General features: G+C 46.8%; 1 protein-coding gene across 1 annotated transcript in view; it reads right to left on the bottom strand.

The window, feature by feature from the left end:
• The window catches only part of LOC147691903 (uncharacterized), a 41,452-nt gene extending 22,749 nt beyond the window's left edge, over positions 1-18,703 (bottom strand). Inside the window, exons 1-2 of the mRNA XM_086938185.1 lie at positions 17,620-18,703; positions 3,467-3,782 (exon numbers count right to left, since the gene is read on the bottom strand). Coding sequence (XP_086794311.1) covers positions 3,467-3,782; positions 17,620-17,931 — 628 coding nt within the window. The 5' untranslated portion in view covers positions 17,932-18,703. The remainder of the gene's footprint in view (positions 1-3,466; positions 3,783-17,619) is intronic.
• Positions 18,704-19,702: the final 999 nt, after the last annotated feature.

Raw genomic sequence — 19,702 nt, 5'->3', positions numbered from 1 at the left:
TGACTTGCCTCCCGAAGTCTGTGATATCATTCTGGCAGCCAGGCGTCCCTCCACAAAGTCGGTATACGCCTGCCGGTGGAACAGATTTGTGGCATGGTGCGCAGCAAAGGCTGTGGATCCTCTCTCTGCACCCCTTTCGGAAGTGCTGCTCTTTCTTCTTTCCCTTGCCCAGCAGGGCTCTGCTCTGGGCACTCTTAAAGGGTACCTTTCTGCTCTTTCAGCCTTCTTGAGGCTACCAGATCAGCCTTCTTTATTCAAGTCCCCTATTGTGAGTAGATTTCTGAAGGGCATCACGCACATGTTTCCTCCTGTTCCCTTCGTGATGCCCCAGTGGGACTTGAATCTGGTTCTCACCTATCTGATGTGTGCTCCCTTTGAGCCGCTTCATAACTGCCCTCTTCGTCTCCTTACTCTAAAGACGGCCTTCCTGGTTGCCATCACCTCTGCCAGGAGGGTGAGTGAGCTCCAGGCTCTTTCTTCTTCTCCACCTTTCCTGTCTGTTCATCCTGATAAGGTGGTGTTACGTACACGACCTTCCTTTCTGCCCAAGGTTGTCACGGCCTTCCACATCGGGCAGTCCATCACTTTGCCCACCTTCTTTCCGCCTCCGCATCCCTCGAAAGAGGAGGAGAGGCTCCACCGTCTGGATCCAAAACGTGCGCTCTCCTACTACCTAGATCGCACACGCCAATTCCGGGTGGATGACCAACTCTTCGTTGGTTACGTGGGCGCGAAGAAGGGAAAGGCTGTACACAAGAGGACCATCTCCAGGTGGATCATCTTGTGTATCCAAGCATGTTACTCCATGGCGAGGAAGGAGCCCCCGGCTGGATTGCGGGCTCACTCCACTCGGGCCACGGCAACGACAACTGCCCTGGGCCGCGGTGTCCCCCTGCAGGACATCTGTCAGGCAGCCACGTGGGCCTCGCTGCACACGTTCGCAAGATACTACTGCCTGGACAGTCAAGTCCGGAGGGATGGCTTCTTTGGCCGTTCCGTCCTCCAGGACTTTCTGGTGTGATATTGGTTCGCAGACCCACCACCGGGGTTGGTATTGCTGGGGTATCTATTCTAAGGTAAGGAATCTATCACTAACGTGTCTCTTTCAGATGCACAAGTTACTACTTGTGTAACGATATATCTGTAAGAGACATTAGTTAGTGATAGATTCCTTACCGCCCACCCATCCTCCCCGTTCTGCGAACCGATATCTAGGGTTAAGGTCATCCCCTTTCAGGGCCCTAGTTTCATGGCACCAGTGTTAGTTCTATCATGGCTCTGCGTATCTGGCGAGGAAAAGCTGTGTTATCAGAACTGACGTCAGCGCGCATGGGCGCCGTCCAAATACTCCGACGACGTCATCCCGGCGCTCACGACGCCGACGACGGACGCGGAGCCGCAGACGACGCCTACCAGCGCGCAGGGGTATTGCTGCGCAAAAGTTTCCGGATCCAGTCTGACGCCTGGGGATATTCTAAGGTAAGGAATCTATCACTAACTAATGTCTCTTACAGATATATCGTTACACAAGTAGTAACTTGTGCTTCATGTTATTACAAAGAATTCCAACCGAGAGAAGCCAATTATTTAGGGATAAGGAAGGGGCTTGATGAATGAAAGGGTTCTCCCATTCAGTGGTTATGGAAAAATAAGTTAACATGTATGGGCCTTAATATTTAAAATTGGTAAGGATTCCTAAACATCCTATTCATGACTCCATTCCTCAAAACTTAAGTGTTGTTCTGCAGCATGAATTCATGCCAGACGAGGGAACTGGTGAGATTAAGTAGTGAGAAGAGACATTTCCGGGATTCCATTTCACATGTAGAGACTTGCTCACCAGGTATGGCTCTTCTCTTTTCTATGCTTTCAGATAAACAGTGTGCTTACATCTGCCCACTTTGACTTCACAGTACTGGACCAGAGCCATCTAAACCTAACGTTTAAATGTCTCACTTTGTCAGCTGCCTCCTACTGGTTACCTTCTTGGGTCTTGCTCTTTAAGGCCTTCTGAAGTGCTTCAACCCCAATTCCTCTGTCTCCGTTACTGCATTGCAGTGTTGACCTATGTCACAGTTGGTCTACAGCACCTGCCACTGTACCATTTCTCAATTACCCGGTCTTGTGGCTAGGTCCAAGAGTGACCACTATCCTAGTTCCTCGACTTGCATAGGGGACACCTTTCAATTTCCTGGTCTTGCAGATTGCCTTCAAATGCTCCCTTTGCATTATCCGGAGAGTCTGAGAATGGCTAGCTGTGCTTGACTTCTTTTGTCCTTACACATCTGCCCGGAATCACAATCCGGATTCCTGGTTTTTTTCTAGACTGCCTGGTTAGCTTCCCATGTCCGATCTCAGATTGGCCATATCAAGTGTTTACTATGGTAGTTTTTCATGCAATCATTCGGCTTCCATGATCTAAGCTAATCGCAGCATTTCTATGTCCTCTTTATAAACATAGCTCTGTGGCACTACCCCCCCCCCCATTTCTGACTGCAGTGGGAAGCCGTCCTGTTTTTCTTCAGGATAAAGAGAGAACTTCCTCCTCCCTGTGAGATTTTCCTTTGCTAAAGTATAGTGTTTTGCACCACCTCTGTTATCTGTTACTGCCTGCTATTTAATTATTTGCTTCTGTTAAGGTCGATAATTTCTCTCCTTTGTCACTGTGCAAGGTCCAGTGTACGATTGCTTGGTTTTATGGTCTGTTTTCTGATTTCCTTCCATGCTTTTTGAGCGGGTTCCTAACCTTCAGCTCCACTTGACTAGTGGAACTATAAATATTTTGTTTTTCTTTCTCACCGGCATGACGGTGCATACTGCATTTACAGATTTATGGCTCGATGCTATCTTTGCAAAAGAGTTGATTCTAGTTGGTCCAGACTAGGGTCAATGTTCCATGGGTGTTATAATTAGTTTATTTGTCACAGCGTGAAAATTAACTTTTGATGCCACGAATCTTCCTCTGGGCTTTTACTCTGGCACTACTTTCTGTGACTAGCAAGATTTTCTTTTACTTACCATTTACTTTTTCTTTTTCCCCATTCTTTCATCTGGAGTGGCTTCCTTGTGCCTGATACTTACACTGACTGTTAATGGTAAAGTATATGGACTATACTCAGTGTCACGAGATACAGTACAAGCTTTGATCCCAAGCTGCCTCCAAATTTGGAAGAAGCTTTTGTCTCCAGTTCTCAAGAGTCAGTGATGTGGTTCTACTCCACCTTTGCCCACCTGTCTCTTCGGGAGCTCCCAGGAGCTACATCTCCGGCTCCTAAAAGCCAATGATGGAGCTTGTACTTCACTGCTGAACCAGTTACTGCTGGTGCTCCCATCCGACTTCTGATCCCAGCTACTAAAGAAATATCTAGCCCAAGGCACCCACCGTACAATAAAAGAGATTTCAATCTCCCCTTCCCCCATTAAGCAGAAGTGGCATATAGTCTTGCTCTGTGAACTGCCCGTGTACCTGAGCTTGGTCTCGAGTCCGTGTCCATCACCTCCCGTGGGTCTTCAAGGGTTGTCCCAGACTCTGCCGCCACCATTAGTCGCTTCCCAAGCATGAGGTGATCAGTCAACACGCTTGAACTCCCAAGACGCAGCCTCGATCCTAAACTGCCCTCTGCCGTCCTCCCAGTGCTGAAACCAAAGGCGGCATTCGTGGTGCCATCTGTGGCCTGCTTGGTGACAGTGTCAGCATCCAGGGTTTCCACTGAGCAGTTGAACTTATCGCTGCCCTCCAGGATATCTTCTGAGAGACCACACTTCAGTTTGGACCCCTCGTGCTGCAAGAAACAAAGAGGAAGACAGGTGTGAACTGTGGGTTTAGCAACGTTACAGAGTCACTGTTAGTGTGCCATATTTATTGCCCCCTATTGATTGCAAGCATGAAACTCCACAAGTATTTTATTATCTGTATGGTGCCAGCCACCATTGTAGTGCACGCTCAATCTGGGTCCCCTTTCTTGTGGGTCTTGAAGGCCAGCAATCGTACGGTTCGTACTGTGATTTTTTTCATGTTTGGTTATGGAGTTTGTTCAATCTCGAGTTTGATAATGATTTGTGGGAGTTGGTTTTGAGGTACAGTGAATTTGAACTAAGATGATCTTGGGTGGTGTTTTATGTGTGCAGATGGGTGTGCCAAAATACTTTTCTCTTGATGGTGGGTGTGGATCAGGCAGTCCCACTTTTCTTTTCTAAGCCAGAGTCTAGTGCTTTTTGTGCAAGCATCACAAGTCAAGTCGGTGTCCTATAGTGCGATGTGCACCTGAGGGTGTTAAGTTTCCGCCAATATTATCTGAAGGTTTCTGGGGTCTAGTGCACAACAGTGCGTCATTTGGCCATGCTTTCGCAACTATAGGACTTTGGAGCCACGTTGTGCTCAGGATCTTGAGGTAGTCTGGCTAGAGGTAATGTTTCAGTTTTACCATCTGTAGGCGAGGCTGGAATGATTGTGTTGGGCGTTATTGTCGGTTGTAGAGTGCTGCTGAATGTTTGATGAAAGCTCAAGAATAGGTTGTGCGAGTTGCGGGGCAGTCTATACTCTTTGAATGCAGATTGTGTTACTTTTAAGTTTGGACAGCTGAAGCTATTAGATTAAAACTATTTAATCTCCAAAAACAAAGTCATTTAAATACATTCTCGGGGTGCTGGAGAATGCTTCTTAACTCCCTATTTGGATTGGCCTGTGGGAGAAAAGTACAAGAGCATGAAATACCTTCTTCAGTCACACATATACAAACCCTACAGCACTCATATGATTAGGCTCAAGGCCGTAAATAAATAACGGATGATAATAAAAGAATAAACTGAATTAATGAATATCAGGGCATTGGTTGTTGTAGGTTATCCACATTTGTTTGGAACCTATAATTTTTTTAATGGCACTGAAGCACTTTCCTAACGGAGGCATTCTTTGTTATGCATCTGGTATGCTGGTTAATAAGAGAGAGCGGTAAGAAGAAAGAGAACGGCAAAGAAAAAGGCAGAGACGGATGGAAACAGGGTGTGTGAGTGCATGAGTGCATGAGTGTCGGTGGAAATAAGTTGGCCTGTCGGATGATTACAATTAAAGACAGAGGATTACTAGGCCCAGGGGATTCCCAGAGGTGGAAGCACATTGCTTCGTCACTCTTTACTCAGAATGCAGACAGATGCCTCACCCCCACTGATAAATGTAACTCTGCGGCGAGATACAGAGTTGGAGATTGAGGAAATCAAAGTGGGGGAAAATGATGCACCGCCATTCGTTTCTCTGAGTGCTCTGACTTCTGGGAGGGCAGAGGTGTCAGGGTACCAAGGATGAGCCTTCCCTTGGATCCAGATGGCCCGGCCTTAGAATTAACCAAGCTTGAGGTGGCGGCGACCAGATTGCAAGGCCTAACACTATATTGCCTAGTGTGCTGTTGTGCTGGACCCCATATTGTTCTTGGGCCGACCTAGGCTTGTGCCTGTGTATGGTCTGTTAGGGATGCAGGGTGCAGACCTCAGGCGGTTAAAAGATAGACACTCAGGATCATGAGCTGTTAGGAGAGAATGATGTTATGTTATGCTGGGTGAGAGAGTAAGTGCAGGGCAAAATGGCCTGGTGCAGTGTACTGTGTCTGTTGGTTAGAAAGGACTTGGGGGCCTTGGAGTGCTACTGATGCAACCATAGCACCTAATGTTAAGTAAGACCTTAACACAGATCTCTACTGGTCTATGACATACACTGCCCCTCCTCCTGGTACAAGACTCCAAGGGTGCCCTCTGCTGCTCAGTGAAATACACACCACCACCTTCTGGTGCCAAGCATGCACATGACCAAGTGTTGACCAAAACACTTATAGCAGGGATCTCCAACTATTTCTTTAATAGGAGCTACTTATGTTCATTGAAAATCTTTCTGAGATACTAATAGTATTAGTATTGTAGAGTGACCATATCAAACAGATTACATTAGTGGCCCCCCAATTCAGGCTTAGCGCCTGTGATCACCTCGGTGCATCAGGCAGGGTTGCCAGCAGTAATACAAAAATACGGAATATATCAGCATGGAAGGCCTCTACTTTGGTAATGCATACCAGCCATAGATGCAATGCCACTGGCACCAAAGTAATAATATTAGGAATGTCTTCCCAACACAGTTGGATATCAGTTGTAAATTTTGGGGGGGAAATTCAACCATTTTTCTCCAAATATCAGTGTATGAGTGCTGAAAATACACACAATTTCATTTTGAATGCACACTTTTCAATATTGGCATACATTTATTAATTAAACCAAGCAAAGGCGTCTTATTTAGTTAGCTGGGCGGCTCACAGGAGAGTTACTTACAGGTAGCTGGAGAGCTACCCGTAGCCGATGGGCTACTCGTTGGAAAAGCCTGACTTATAGCTACCCCTGCAAAAAAAAAAACAGTACAAACCGAGTGCATCCCTGATATGGGCCAAGAACGAGGGAACTGATTTGCATTATTTTTATCACATTTTCGCAAGCTGCAGACATTAATATTACTGGACCTCATCTTGTGTGTGTTGTAAATATCTCCGGCACTCTACAGGGTTGAGGAACAGTTCTAGCAATGATACGAGCAAATTAGAAGGAAGCGAAACCAGAGTACGTATTTCGAGAAAAAGCATGATTAATTAGTACAAACAAATTAAAGATCAAGCAAAAGTATGGACTGTAAAGTACTACTTTTTGTCAGAGTAATCAGTCATGTAATTTAAGCTGGCGGAGTGAAAAGGAGGTCAGGAAGTCTGAGAGATAGGGAGGTTTATACCAAGCTGTTTGATTGAGAGGTCCTCTTTCAATAGGCGCTTGAAAAACTGCAGAGGTGGCGCCGGCCTTATCTGTGCGCAGGTTGGGCGTTCCACATTTTTGTGGCATTACCTGGGAAGGGTTTGGAGCCTGTGGTTGCTGCTTGTACCCGAGGACTGCTAGCCTGAAGTTTTCTTTACCATACACTATTAAGATCTGCCTTTGAACCCACATGCTTGCACTGTCACCATCACATCACCTGCCCTCACCCTGACAGCACCCTCCCTACACGCCCTCAACATCCCCTGCCTTCCGGCTCACCTTGGCATGCGCTAACACAACCTATCCCGACCACGCCCTAAGTGCATTATTAGAATGCCTGCACCTGAAGCACATCAACCCCGCACTATAAATAATACCTGCTCACGCTTAAGGGCATCACTGCATGCACCATCCAAAGCACCTGCCCACGCCGCCTCTTCTGTCGCCAGGCCTGGCTGTTGGCCCAGACAGATGAGGTACTCCCCATGCCTCACCCTCACCACACCTTCATGATGACAACAGGAAGCCAACAAACAAAGAGGCATTCAGAAGAGACAAGATTCAGGAGAGCGATGGAGGGACCGCTACATTAATTACCAGAAAAAGCTCACCCTATACCTTTCTGCCCTTTTTTATGTTCAGGGCATGTGTGGACTCAAATGTTATCCTTGCTTAATTAGTGAAGTTGCTTCACTCCCCTGGTACATGCCCTGGTCGATCCGGTATGCCCGTTTCCGGTCTAGACTTCACCCACACATCCTAAGGCCTTGATTTCAAGTGAGCAGGAAAATGTGTCCCCTGCATAACCCCCTGTTTACGCACAAGTCAGAATTGGGAGTTGTGAAACCGTTATGGTAACCCAGCAAGTACCAGGTACAATAAGGTCTGTACACCTGTCAAATTTCTTTAAATCAAATCTGCCAGAACTAACCAGATGCAAAACAGTCTGTAACGATTTTGGTGTCCCATTTTGATGGGTGAACTTGTAATAGTTGTAATTATCACACCCAATAAATACCAATCTATGGGGAATTAGATTTTACTAGGTGAAGTAACTATTGCCAGTCCATCCATGGCACTCCTCATAAAGGCCTACACGGTCTCTAGCCTTCGACTATGTCGAAGTTGTAGTAAGTCCTAATGTTTCTCAAGACGTATTCTCGGCCTGCCTCTGACCTGCAGACCACAAACTCCTTGCAAACTCAAGCTTTAGCTTTGCAAACCTGATGTTTACCCAACAGCCATACAACATGTCCATCTTCTACATGCTATCATGCGCGGTCTCCAGTACTGCCCTTATAATGCACTGTAGTTTTAGTACAGCCCAGTCTTTTCTGTCAAAAAGCCTTAAAGACTTTACGGTGAAGCAGCAACTTTATTTTATAGCTGAATTCCAGCAAGGTGTGAGGCTGATACATATGTGAGAAAAATGCCTATTTGCTCACACCTACAGTGAAGATTACCTTATCAAATTTGTGGCAATGCTGACAATTTTTTTTCTTCATTAGACAGCGTTTCACACAACCCTTCTGCATTCCGTAAGCACTCTAAATTACAAATGTTACTATTACCCACTTTTGATACTCAATTTTCTGACTTTAAAAAGGATGGAAGGCTTAGTTAGCCTTTCCAGGATTAGAACCCACAGTTTTGCTACACTGCAAGCGTTTCAGCTTACTGAACTATAACTCCAGTGATGAGGTGAAGATGGTTGAGTACATCTAGTAATAGCAACTGTACAACCCCTGGAGACAAGCAAGCACTACTTGTATTTTAAACAAATGGTCTTCCCTAAAGTGGAGATGGTGGGACACCAGGATATCAAGACACCACACTATAGGGATCTATGGGTACAGGGATGCTCATTGCTTTTATTACATGCCCCAGGCTCGTCGGGTCTGCTCATTCCCTACCCTTCTTCTAACCACAGACAGTATAGCACACTATGCCATCCCCAGCTTTACACTCGTTTTGTAGAACTAACCTTGTACCTAAATGGGCCCATCCACTTTGTCCAATAACGTCATATTGTTCCCATCATTCCGCTTCCTTCAACGTAGTCTCCAACTTTACTTTTGAAACCAAGGTCTGCTACATGCCTGTCTAACCTGCCTATATCCGGTCTGCTTTTGCCCACACACCTTTAGGGGTCTAGAAATTGACCTTTTCTCCTCGCACTGGTAAAAACAGTATTTCTTGAATTGGTGGAATAGGCTGTGGAAAGTACCACTGAGCAAAGAGGGGAGACTGTGCTTTAAAGAACATCTGGGCTATCAACCGTGACGAACAGTGCAGCAGGTGCAGTGGCACAGGGAAGTCACTGGCGTGCGAGGAGCCACTGTCCCCAGTTAGCCCTGTCGTTCACTACAAAACCACGGGAAAGGGTAGGCTCCATTTCCGTGTTTTTGCACCCGGGCTCAGAGCACACTTAGAACACCCCTGGCTCCACCACCTGGCGGTAATCCAGGGCCTCATGGAGCAGAAAGCGAAGATACAATGTGGGCTTTGAAGGGCCTCATGGGACCAGGCTGGGAAAATGGTGTGAAGAGTGTCCGCGGCCGCCGTCAAGAAGTGCTCCGACGTAGCGGTAATGGAGGGCCGAGTGTGATGCCTGGGTTTCTCATGACTTTTGGCTGCTAAAAATATCAAGCGTCAGCATCCCCCCTGCTGCCCCCTACTCCCACCGCGGCTGCCTCTCCTCCCCCAAAACTAAGCCCAAAACCAACAGCTCAGAAACTACGGCGTCAGCCCGACCGACCCCCCCACACCACCCCGCCACGGCTGACCTTTTCTCACAACCTCTGTCAGCCGCACAATCAAACCAGGGGAGCGTCACGAGGAAACGGCGGGACATTCCGAACAGTATCGTATCTCATATCTCACAGTTATAAAAATACTTTATACTGGATTGGGAGTCCATGGATAAGTGCCACACCTCACCCCCAACGCCACACACCTGATTCCCGGGAGCATGAGCCTCTGCACGCGCTATGCACTGGCAGCAATGTGGGGACTTGGGGCAAGAAAGGAATGCGGAAGTGGAAGGAAGCAATGACGCATAGCGGAGCTGGGAAAACGTGGAGAGAAAAGCAGGGCCTAGGAGCAATGGAGGAGGGACTGGGGAGGTGAGGGCAATGTAATGCAATTGGGAACGGAGAGAAATGCAAGGACTGAGCAGTGCAAGGACAGGGAGTAAACTGGGAGCAATGCAGGATGTGGGGAACCGGAAGCAATGGAGGAACTGGAAGCAATGAAGGGTGTGGGGAACTGGAAGCAATGGAGGAACTGGAAGCAATGAAGGGTGTGGGGAACTGGAAGCAATGGAGGAACTGGTAGCAATGAAGGGTGTGGGGAACTGGAAGCAATGGAGGAACTGGTAGCAATGAAGGGTGTGGGGAACTGGAAGCAATGGAGGAACTGGTAGCAATGAAGGGTGTGGGGAACTGGAAGCAATGGAGGAACTGGTAGCAATGAAGGGTGTGGGGAACTGGAAGCAATGGAGGAACTGGAAGCAATGAAGGGTATGGGGAACTGGAAGCAATGGAGGAACTGGTAGCAATGAAGGGTATGGGGAACGGAAGCAATGGAGGAACTGGTAGCAATGAAGGGTGTGGGGAACTGGAAGCAATGGAGGAACTGGTAGCAATGAAGGGTGTGGGGAACTGGAAGCAATGGAGGAACTGGTAGCAATGAAGGGTGTGGGGAACTGGAAGCAATGGAGGAACTGGAAGCAATGAAGGGTATGGGGAACTGGAAGCAATGGAGGAACTGGTAGCAATGAAGGGTATGGGGAACGGAAGCAATGGAGGAACTGGTAGCAATGAAGGGTGTGGGGAACTGGAAGCAATGGAGGAACTGGTAGCAATGAATGACAGAGCTGCACTGTCTGGCAGCACTGCAGAGATTGTGGATGTGAAAGCATTACAGAGTTTGGGGAACTGAGAATTGCAGCAAATTGAGAACTGTATGGGTATTGCTACATAGTGAAGCAGCGCAGAGACTGCCAAACTGAAAGCACCGGACAATGCACAGACAGGATAACAGAGCACAACACGGACTACCAGCATTACAATATCTAGGGAGCAGAATTCCTGCATGGGCTCTATAAACGAAAAGCACTACATTGTCTGGGAACAGAAAACACTACCGAATTTGTAAGATCTTTCAGGACTGGACAACTAGGACCACTGCAGCTGAGCTTTTATTAAACATTCGCAAACCTGGCTGTATTAACGTTATTCCTGTTATCTTATGTTGATTGGTATTCATATACCACAGTGTTCACTAATCACTTGGCCTTCTGCAAAATGTGGGAACCCTAATAGAACTACTATGAACCAGGAAAACGTCATTTAGTTCACCACTAAGCGGAAGATGTTGGGCCCCAGGGTAGTACACTTGTGTCATTCTAACACAGCTCCACAAGCTTCACCCCACGGAGGAAAGCGTTGGGCCTGAGGAAAGTAAACAGACACTTTCCATGTGCGGGTTTAAAGGCTCTACCATAAGTCTGAGATGTTACACCTCAAAAAATCTATTAACGGCATTTGTACACAGGTCTACGGGCTCTGCCTGGGAGAATGTGGTTAGTTTTGTGGAGAGGAGGCTTGCCGGTATGGGTCAGACAGTGGGCTGGCCATTTCCATCACAGTGCATTTGTTAGGGTCACCCAGTGACAGCGATGGTATGACCCACAGCGGGAGTGCTACGAGGGTCTTGAGGTGAGTGAATTTCTATGGTGGTCAATCCTGAGGGATGCAATAAGCTTTCTGAGGGCACTCAAAGAGGTAAGATAGTTAGCGCTAGAGGTTGAACGCTGTAACTAAGGGAGTAGGGCAGGAGTTCTAACTCTAGACCCTAGCTAACCCAAACAGGAAATACGAACTTTAGCTCTCTGCCCTTCACCTGGATACCCTGGATGGGCATCCTAGGTGGGAACAGCTAGATAGAGTAGGGGGGGTTGAGACAAAGGACAGACTGAAGTACTACAGTAAAGAAAGGACTCCTTGTAGTTTGGATAGCGATAAAAGGATCAGGAATCAGTGTCTCCCTGACAGCTTTGAAAAGAAAGACCAGCTCACCAAGGGCAAAGGAAACCCACCTCAGAGATAAAAAGAAAACCAGGTCTGAAAAAGAAGAAAAAAGGCACAGCAAACACAAAGCACAATCTTTTTTAAGATAACCATGTACTAGCAGGCGGCAACGCCCACATTGTGCATGTAGCCCAAACAAATGCTTTTCAAAGGATACAGCTAATATCAGTTGCGTGAATAAATGAAGTCACAAAGTGCATTCCCCTGGGAACTGTTTAATTTAGTCACATTATCTTCGTGGGTGGGTCACGATACATAAATGGCCCTTGCAAAGACCTAGGTTACTGGAAGTCAAAGTATTTTCAGTGCAGTGTTTGTGAATGATAAATCCATTTTCAAGTTACCTTGTTCTGTGCTTAGTTTAAGTGGAATAGAGACGGGGATTTAATGTTCTATTCTAGTGTTATGTATTTTAAAGTTTAGTTATCTAAATAGGGTACATATAGGAAAGAAAGTAAAACTACATATATATTTTACCTTTCCTTTTTTATAAGTTACTTTTTTTATTGCGCGTTTTATTCTTCTGTTCTTTTAAGACAATATTTGTTCAACTATTTTATTTTTTACTATCTGGATCTAGAGTCTAATAACAATGTTCAGCCTTGGTTCATGCGAGTACCGCAGAGGTAGGCAACTTTGAACCCTGCCCGGACTTGGTGCACAAACTTAAGGAGATGGCAACTGTGAGCATGGCATGGACAGGGCCACTCTGCGCACTGCGTGGGCCTGGTGCGGCGGGCGCTGTACTCTGACAACAACACTGGGAGTACCACAAAGGATATGGAATCAGCAGCAGCTTGATAGCCACTTCCATACTTGTACTCTATACTATAAATATGAGATCTGAAAAAAACCTAATACAGGTGTTCGGTTGTCCCCTCAACACACAGCAACCTCTTTGTACATCTCTGTAACCCAGTCTGGCATACCTCACGTATTCAGTCCGACTCCTATATGTACCGTCATTACCCTTACCCACGACTTTTCTTATCGTCAAGCAGCATGAACAAATAAAGAAGGCCTGGACCGCAGGCAACCAGCCTGGGGAACAGGAACACCTGCAGGAGACGGGCCAACAGCACGTCCTGGGTGGCAAACCAAAGCCAAGATGGCCGAAGGGCAGTATGAGGTCACAGAAAGGACTCGCAGGGCCTGCACCACAGCGCCTCGATGCGAGAGATCCGCTAAGCTTCCTTGGTAGATACACTGTTATGACTCGAACCTCAAATATGTTGCTGAGAGTTGCTCTGGTACTGCTCCTGGCCGAGTCATGAACTCTAGGAGCAAACCAGGACTATTCCTGGAACTCAGTAGCCAGCCAGGAGTTCTACAGGAATACGCCTCACTTACACATATTTGTACATAGCAGCCCCCCCCCCCCCCCCCCCCCCTCTGCTGTACAGGTGAAAGAAATACCATATCTCACCAAGCTGTAGCAGAGCAAACATGTTTTAGTCTTTACAATAAATCACTGGTATTTTGAATGGTGGCACTGGCTGCAAGGAGGGCCTCACCAAAGACATGGTCACCGACCCTCGCCACTACAACGTTATCTTTACAGGAACCACTTCCTTCAGATCACCAAGTGGGCTGCCCACCCCTTAAACAACCTTGTACAATGAATTTTATTACCCAAGATAAACATCTCCACCTCAGCAAAGTGCACTAAGGGCCTTCTAAAGGCAAAGGCCCTCCCCTGTGATTAAGGCCCCGGAGAGAACCAACCCGAGGTAAACAAGGACAGGCCCGGCCAGGCCCGAGGGGCAGAAACTGGAAACACCCTCTGCGAGGCTAGGAGGCACTCTTACTGATAGCGTATTGTAATGGTATTTTTATAGCGCCTTCCTATCGCATATGTTGTCAAAAGCGCTTAGAACGAAGGCCCCCTACTGATATGGAAAACCCACCCTGGAAATGATGCACCCCTCCCCTGAATGGTTCGACCTTTGAAGCTAAAAAAACTGAAACTGCAAAGTAAAGACAATCGCGACAAATGGGAAAACGTACTAAACACGAGGAAGGCATTACGGCTGCTGCAAACATGCTAACGTCTTACGTAACCCACTGGGAAACTCAAACACTGACGCAGCACGACGAACAGTTACAGCTGGCTGAACAGCGGTTCGTATCCTAGAGACTAGCTAATGAGACCTACGAATGCCCGACATGGGCAAACAGGGAACAAACGGAGTGAGTAAGCAAAGCCTTCACACAGAGACACAGCACCGTAACCAGAGCAACATGGGTCTTTTAGAAGATAAAACGAGCTCATCCTTAAAGGGGAAAAAAACACATAGGAAGAAACGCTGTCTTTGAACTGAAATCACAGACTTTCAAAAATCAAGCGGCTTAGGAGAGAAAAAACACTCTTCCCTGCTGGGTGAAACCTGAGATGACAGAAAAGGCTGAGAACTGGGTTACCAGGCGGCTGAGGGAGACAGTATAAATCAGGCCCGGCTGTACCATAAAGCCTTAGTATAGTTTATGGACTCTAAACAAAAAGACCAGCTGCTATCTTGCATCAGCATGGAAACAGTGTTTGTTGACCAAACTGCGGTCCGAACAAACTTTGGTATTTTGGTGATGACAAGGCAAAAGGTTGAAAATGTATGTGTAGATAAAAATGTTTATCCGTCCCACTAAAAGTTACTGAAATACACAAGTCCCCGAAAAGATTTCTTTGCATTGGTCCAATTATATATTTAAAGTGATCCAAGTCTTGAGTAGTCCATAACAGTTTTGACTGTTTAAAAATTGTGTCTACATTGTTTTGGCTGACTTACAATACTACCTATTTTAAAACATTTTAGTTAATTATGTTTGTATGAAGTAATTTTGTTATGCACAGAGTGTAATATTTCTATGGGCATTATTTCCTTATATTTGAAGGGAATAAAAGGATTTTCATGCCAGTACACATTCATGGAGAGAGTTAACTATTGACAAAAGGAATTAGGCAAATGGTAAAAATAAAAACAACTTGCAGGCTGCTGCTTTTGAAAGTAGATTTGATACTTACCCTATTGGACTTTTTCTCACATGGCCGAGGAGGACGTTTGCGAAATTATAGAAAATGTGTTCTCACTTTGGCTTCTGGAGTACTTAGTAAAACTTCAATGAGAAATTCAACACAGAATACACATTTTCTCAAACATATTTGATGAAATTCCGGCAGAAGGTCAGCATTTTTCACATTGCAAAATCATCTCAGAACTCACCATAATTTCTATCGTTAGTATGGCAGACCAACAAATGTGATTAAAATCTGTCTCCCTTTCTATATGCAACTTTGTGTGACCGTTGACAATAGGGCCTTTGCCACCAGACCCCGCCCCTGTTGTTTAATAACTAACTGTGAAGCTCCGCCTTTTTCGATAATATTGTGAACTGGTCGGTGGAGGTGTTAATGTGACAGGATCCCCCTCTGCTCCCCTCAGATCAACCAAGATCCAGTATGACCTTTGAGAACAGATTCCACATGTAAACACCACTCACAAACCAGCAACAGTAACCTGCAGATATGAAGAACAGCTTTGACACTATGAATCACCCTTTAGACAGCACTCTGTGCCCAGGTTTAACCTAGAAGGCATCAACAGTAGGCCACAATATTATGACTCTGCTATCCAGCCCTTGTTACTCCCAGGTGGTTCCACTTGCTCTCTGTAGACCCAGTGGCCTTGACTAGTAACCACACTGGGCAATATTCAACTGCATTCACATTCAATTAAGCATACCTTTCATTTTGCCATTTATAAGTATTCAAATAAAACTTCTAGCATGCAAAGTGCCGCTGGGTAAAAAGATTGCATTGAGGAAACAAAGGCAACCCTACTCACACGGAACCAGGGCATATGACATGTACAAGAGAAACAATGGTTCTTGTAAACATCCAAAAACACTTGATAATTATGCACAATCACTAATAATGCTAGAGAAGGATTTTGAACGAGAGAAGCACACAAAATACAATCAGGAAATCAAATACTGATGGCACAAATTCATATCTGTATTTTGAAAACGCATATAAAAAGTGCGCAGTGTCCCAAGTGAAAAATAGAATCAACACACTGAGTGACAAAAATATAAATCTACACCTTGGTTTCTCAATACAAGGAGACGACCATTATAAATTAAACAATGATAATGTAACAGCTTTGTTGAAATTTTCAAAGACTGGAAAAGGTTCGTTTTGAATTACATAATAGTCGTCTTCTTGTATTGAGAAACCAAGGTGTATATTATTTTTTTGTCACTTAAAGCGCGGTGGGTGTTTTTTTCCACTTGGGACACCGACCACTTTTTATATGCGTTTTCAAAATACAGATATGAATTTGTGCGAAGAGCATTTGGTTGGGTCCAAACTGAGGTGGCATGGTGAGCAAGAGAACGATGGGTTGGAATGCTACCCCGAGTGATTGCCAGTGGTTAGACAAATTGCAAGTATTCCCCCATCACCGTTTGTGTGTTTCATGGGTTCAGTGAGAAACATCATTTTCAATTGGCCACCTGGAATGGTTGCCATGGCAGCCTTTCAGTAAGTTTCACTTGCCACCTGTAGGTTACCGTGTACCATAACAGGCCCTTAGTATACTGGTGAACTACAGTAGCTCTGTATACCGCTGGTAACCTCCTCATCAGAAAGGCAATGAGCACATACAATACGAGTTAATTGCTCTTGGAGGCCATACTTGGTGGAAGGCGATGGACCAGTAGCTCAGTGTTTGAAGTGGAGGTGTCCAACATGAAGATGGTTGGTAGATGGGTGATGGACACAGAGGTGCCCTGGATGACAATAGTTTGGTACAGAGTTGGGCTTGTAGGTTCCATGGAGGATTGTTAGTTGTATATCAATGATTAAGGAGGTGGTATAGAGGAGGACGAAAGGTCAGTAAAACACTGTTGGCTGTGGAGATGCCCGGAGGAAGATGGGTTGGTTGGTCGTGCTTGCTGTGTAGATACTGTGGACAATGATGTTGAGTCAATAGATCAGTGTTAGATGAGTAGATGCAATAAATGCCAATAGGTTTTGTAGTTCACAATTTGGTATGTTCATGCAGTGGACAATGATTGGTTGGTAAATCAGTACTGGGGGTTGAGACACTTTGGTAGGACATGGGTTGGGTGATCGTTCTGTGTAGATGCTATGGGCGACTGTTGGTAGATAGTGTTTCACGTGAAGATTTAGTGGATGGCGACAAGTCAATAGATCAGTTTCAGCTAACTAGACACAAGAGATACTGGTGGGACAGTGTTAGGTGTGCTGACATTGCGGACGATGACTGCCCGTTAGATCGATGTGGCGATGGCCTAAATTAAAGATGGGCAGGTTCCTGAGTTTAATGAGGATATATATATTATGGACTAGTGGATTGTGTTTGGTGTGAGGATGCTCTAAAGTAGACTAAAATGGATTGGTTGACCTGAATGTGTATGTAAATTCTGTATATTACAATGTGTCTGCGAATGGATGCTGGCTGTGGATTGACCTAGGTGATGGTGGGATGGGAGTTCAGCGTAGATCTGTGCAAGGCTTGAAGATGTTGTACGTGTCAACAGGTTAGTAGATAAGTTGAAGGTATGGAGGTGACTCAGGCGAACAGAAGGAGAGGCCAAGATGGGAGATGGGTGAGTACATGTCATAACCATAAGAAAGTTTTGTTCAGTGTTGAATGGGTTTGCTGGTGTGTTGATTTAGGGTTGCATTAATATCTATGTATAATATTGTGCATTCTTTCATACATACCTGGTCCATCTGTCCTCCTCCTGGTTCTGGTGGCTTCAGGGTCGTGGGCTTCCATTCCTGGCTAGCGGGTTCCTTCTGCTGGTCGTCCTCTTGGTCGGTAGATCCCCCAGACACCTCCTTCACGACCCCCCACCTGTCATCTTCAGGGGTCCCTTCCTTGAGCCCCACAAGCGCCCCACGTACACCCTCGGCGTGCTTCTCTCTAAGCACCTCTAGCTCCAGAAGTCCAGCTAAACTGGCCCGCAGCCGCTGTCCGACCCGGATCCGGTCAGTGCCGGTCCAGAGAGAAGGGGGTGCAGCTCTACGGGACATTAAGGCTGCCCGATGACTGGGACCTGGAACCTTTGGTACCCCCACCTCCCCTCAGGCCCGTCCCTATCTGCTTCGGTCTGCCTCTGTCCCCGAGACGGGATCCGGTGCGACACTCCCTGGTTCTCCAGCTCTGCCTCGGGGCCCGGTTCTGGTCCAGCTCTTGCCTGACTCTGATTTCTACTCTATCCCCGGTTCTCCACCCAGTCCCGTGCTCCTGAGCCCATCTCTGGCCCGGTAACCTCGAGGTTTCCGGGTCGATTGTTGACGCTGATACGGGATCCAATCCAGTCCTGTCTCGCCTCCGGGTGTCAATCCTGTCTCGGTTTCGGTCACGTTTCCGCCTCTGTTGCTGTCCCTGGTCCCTTCTGTTTTCAACTCCCTAGCTCTGCCCCGTCTCTAAACTCTTTACTTTTCTAGTTCTGTCTTCTTTCTCTCACACTCGGGGCCCCATGTTTCTTTCTCTTCTCTAGCTGCACTCACTTCTCTTTTCTGCACATGCCCTGTCTCTCTGTTTCTTCTTTTTACAATCTGGCTGGTTTGTCTTTGGCTTCACTGTCACTTGGTTCGGTTGCGGTTCTCTCTTCCTCCCCTAGTTCTGTCACTGCAGTCTCTCTGTCTCTCCTGGTTGTGTCCCCTGAGCCCCTTCTCTTCCCTCCACCTCTTTCCCAGTCCCGAGTACGTTTCGGTTCCTGGTTCTCTGTTGCTCTTTCTTCCTCCTCCTCCGCTCTCTCTCCTCAGACTCCCTCCTCCTGTTGCAGCAGCAGCTGGCATTAAACGGGGGAGGGTGGCTGCGGAGGGGAGCGTCACGTGGTGCGGGAAGACCTGCCCGCCTCTGATTGGTCAGTGTGAAGGACAAAAGGCACAAAGTTTTTCAAACTTTCTTGTGGGGGAAGATGACAGTGGGGGCAGGGGCGAGGAATAAGTCTGTAAAACAAACTGGAATGGAAAGGTGCAACAATCTTAAGAGCCCTGCCGACTTTGGGGCTGGGGGAACCAGGTTCGAGCCTCGGCGTCGGCTCAGCATCCTGTGATTCTGGGCAAATTACTTAATGTCCTCGCTCCTACCAAAAATGAATATGTACGTGTATAACGTAAGTGTTGCTTATGTAAAGCACCCCAATACCTTCGGGTCGTGTTCGAGCTATATACGTTTGCAATAAGTAGATATAATGTGGTATTTTGCGTATTGCGCTTTCAACGTGCCTGCTCGTCTGATTTGTCATGCCAAATATAGCAAGTTTACACGAGACTGCGGGATGGAGGGAGCCCCATTGTTGAATCCAGTGACTGATTGTCACATTGATTGATTGATGGGGGAAGATACGTGTGCCTTGGGAAGAGTAAAAGAGACACTGCTTATTACTCGAGCTAGAAAAAATGTTGGCGTCAGTTTGCGCTCCAGCATTACGATAAGATATCCGACCTGCCAGAGTGATCGACCACGTCTGAGATCGCCCCCACATCCTCCCCCCCCCCCCCTAGAAAAACACTCTCAGACTCCTTCCAGCTCGCATCGCCCCTCACCCACACACTTATCCCTCAGAGGTGCACGGGATTATCTCTGTGCCCCTTCCTCCTAACCCCTCTGTCGATGTGCAGTCAAGAGAAAGAACCCCCCCTATGAGGAATCACAGGCCCCGTGACCTTTAACCCCTCCTACAACACAAGCCTGCCTATCATGTACCCCCTCCCCCACCTCACAAGGGGATGTCATTACCTGGCCCGAAGCCCCTCCAAGCTTGCGTTACCTGGGCCCACCCCCTCCATATCA

The sequence above is a fragment of the Lissotriton vulgaris genome, chromosome 9 (assembly GCF_964263255.1).
Source record: "Lissotriton vulgaris chromosome 9, aLisVul1.2, whole genome shotgun sequence".
In the NCBI taxonomy this organism is placed as follows: domain Eukaryota; kingdom Metazoa; phylum Chordata; class Amphibia; order Caudata; family Salamandridae; genus Lissotriton; species Lissotriton vulgaris.
The sequence above is the reverse complement of the archived record's forward strand: the minus strand, read 5'-3'. Positions and strand labels throughout refer to the sequence as shown.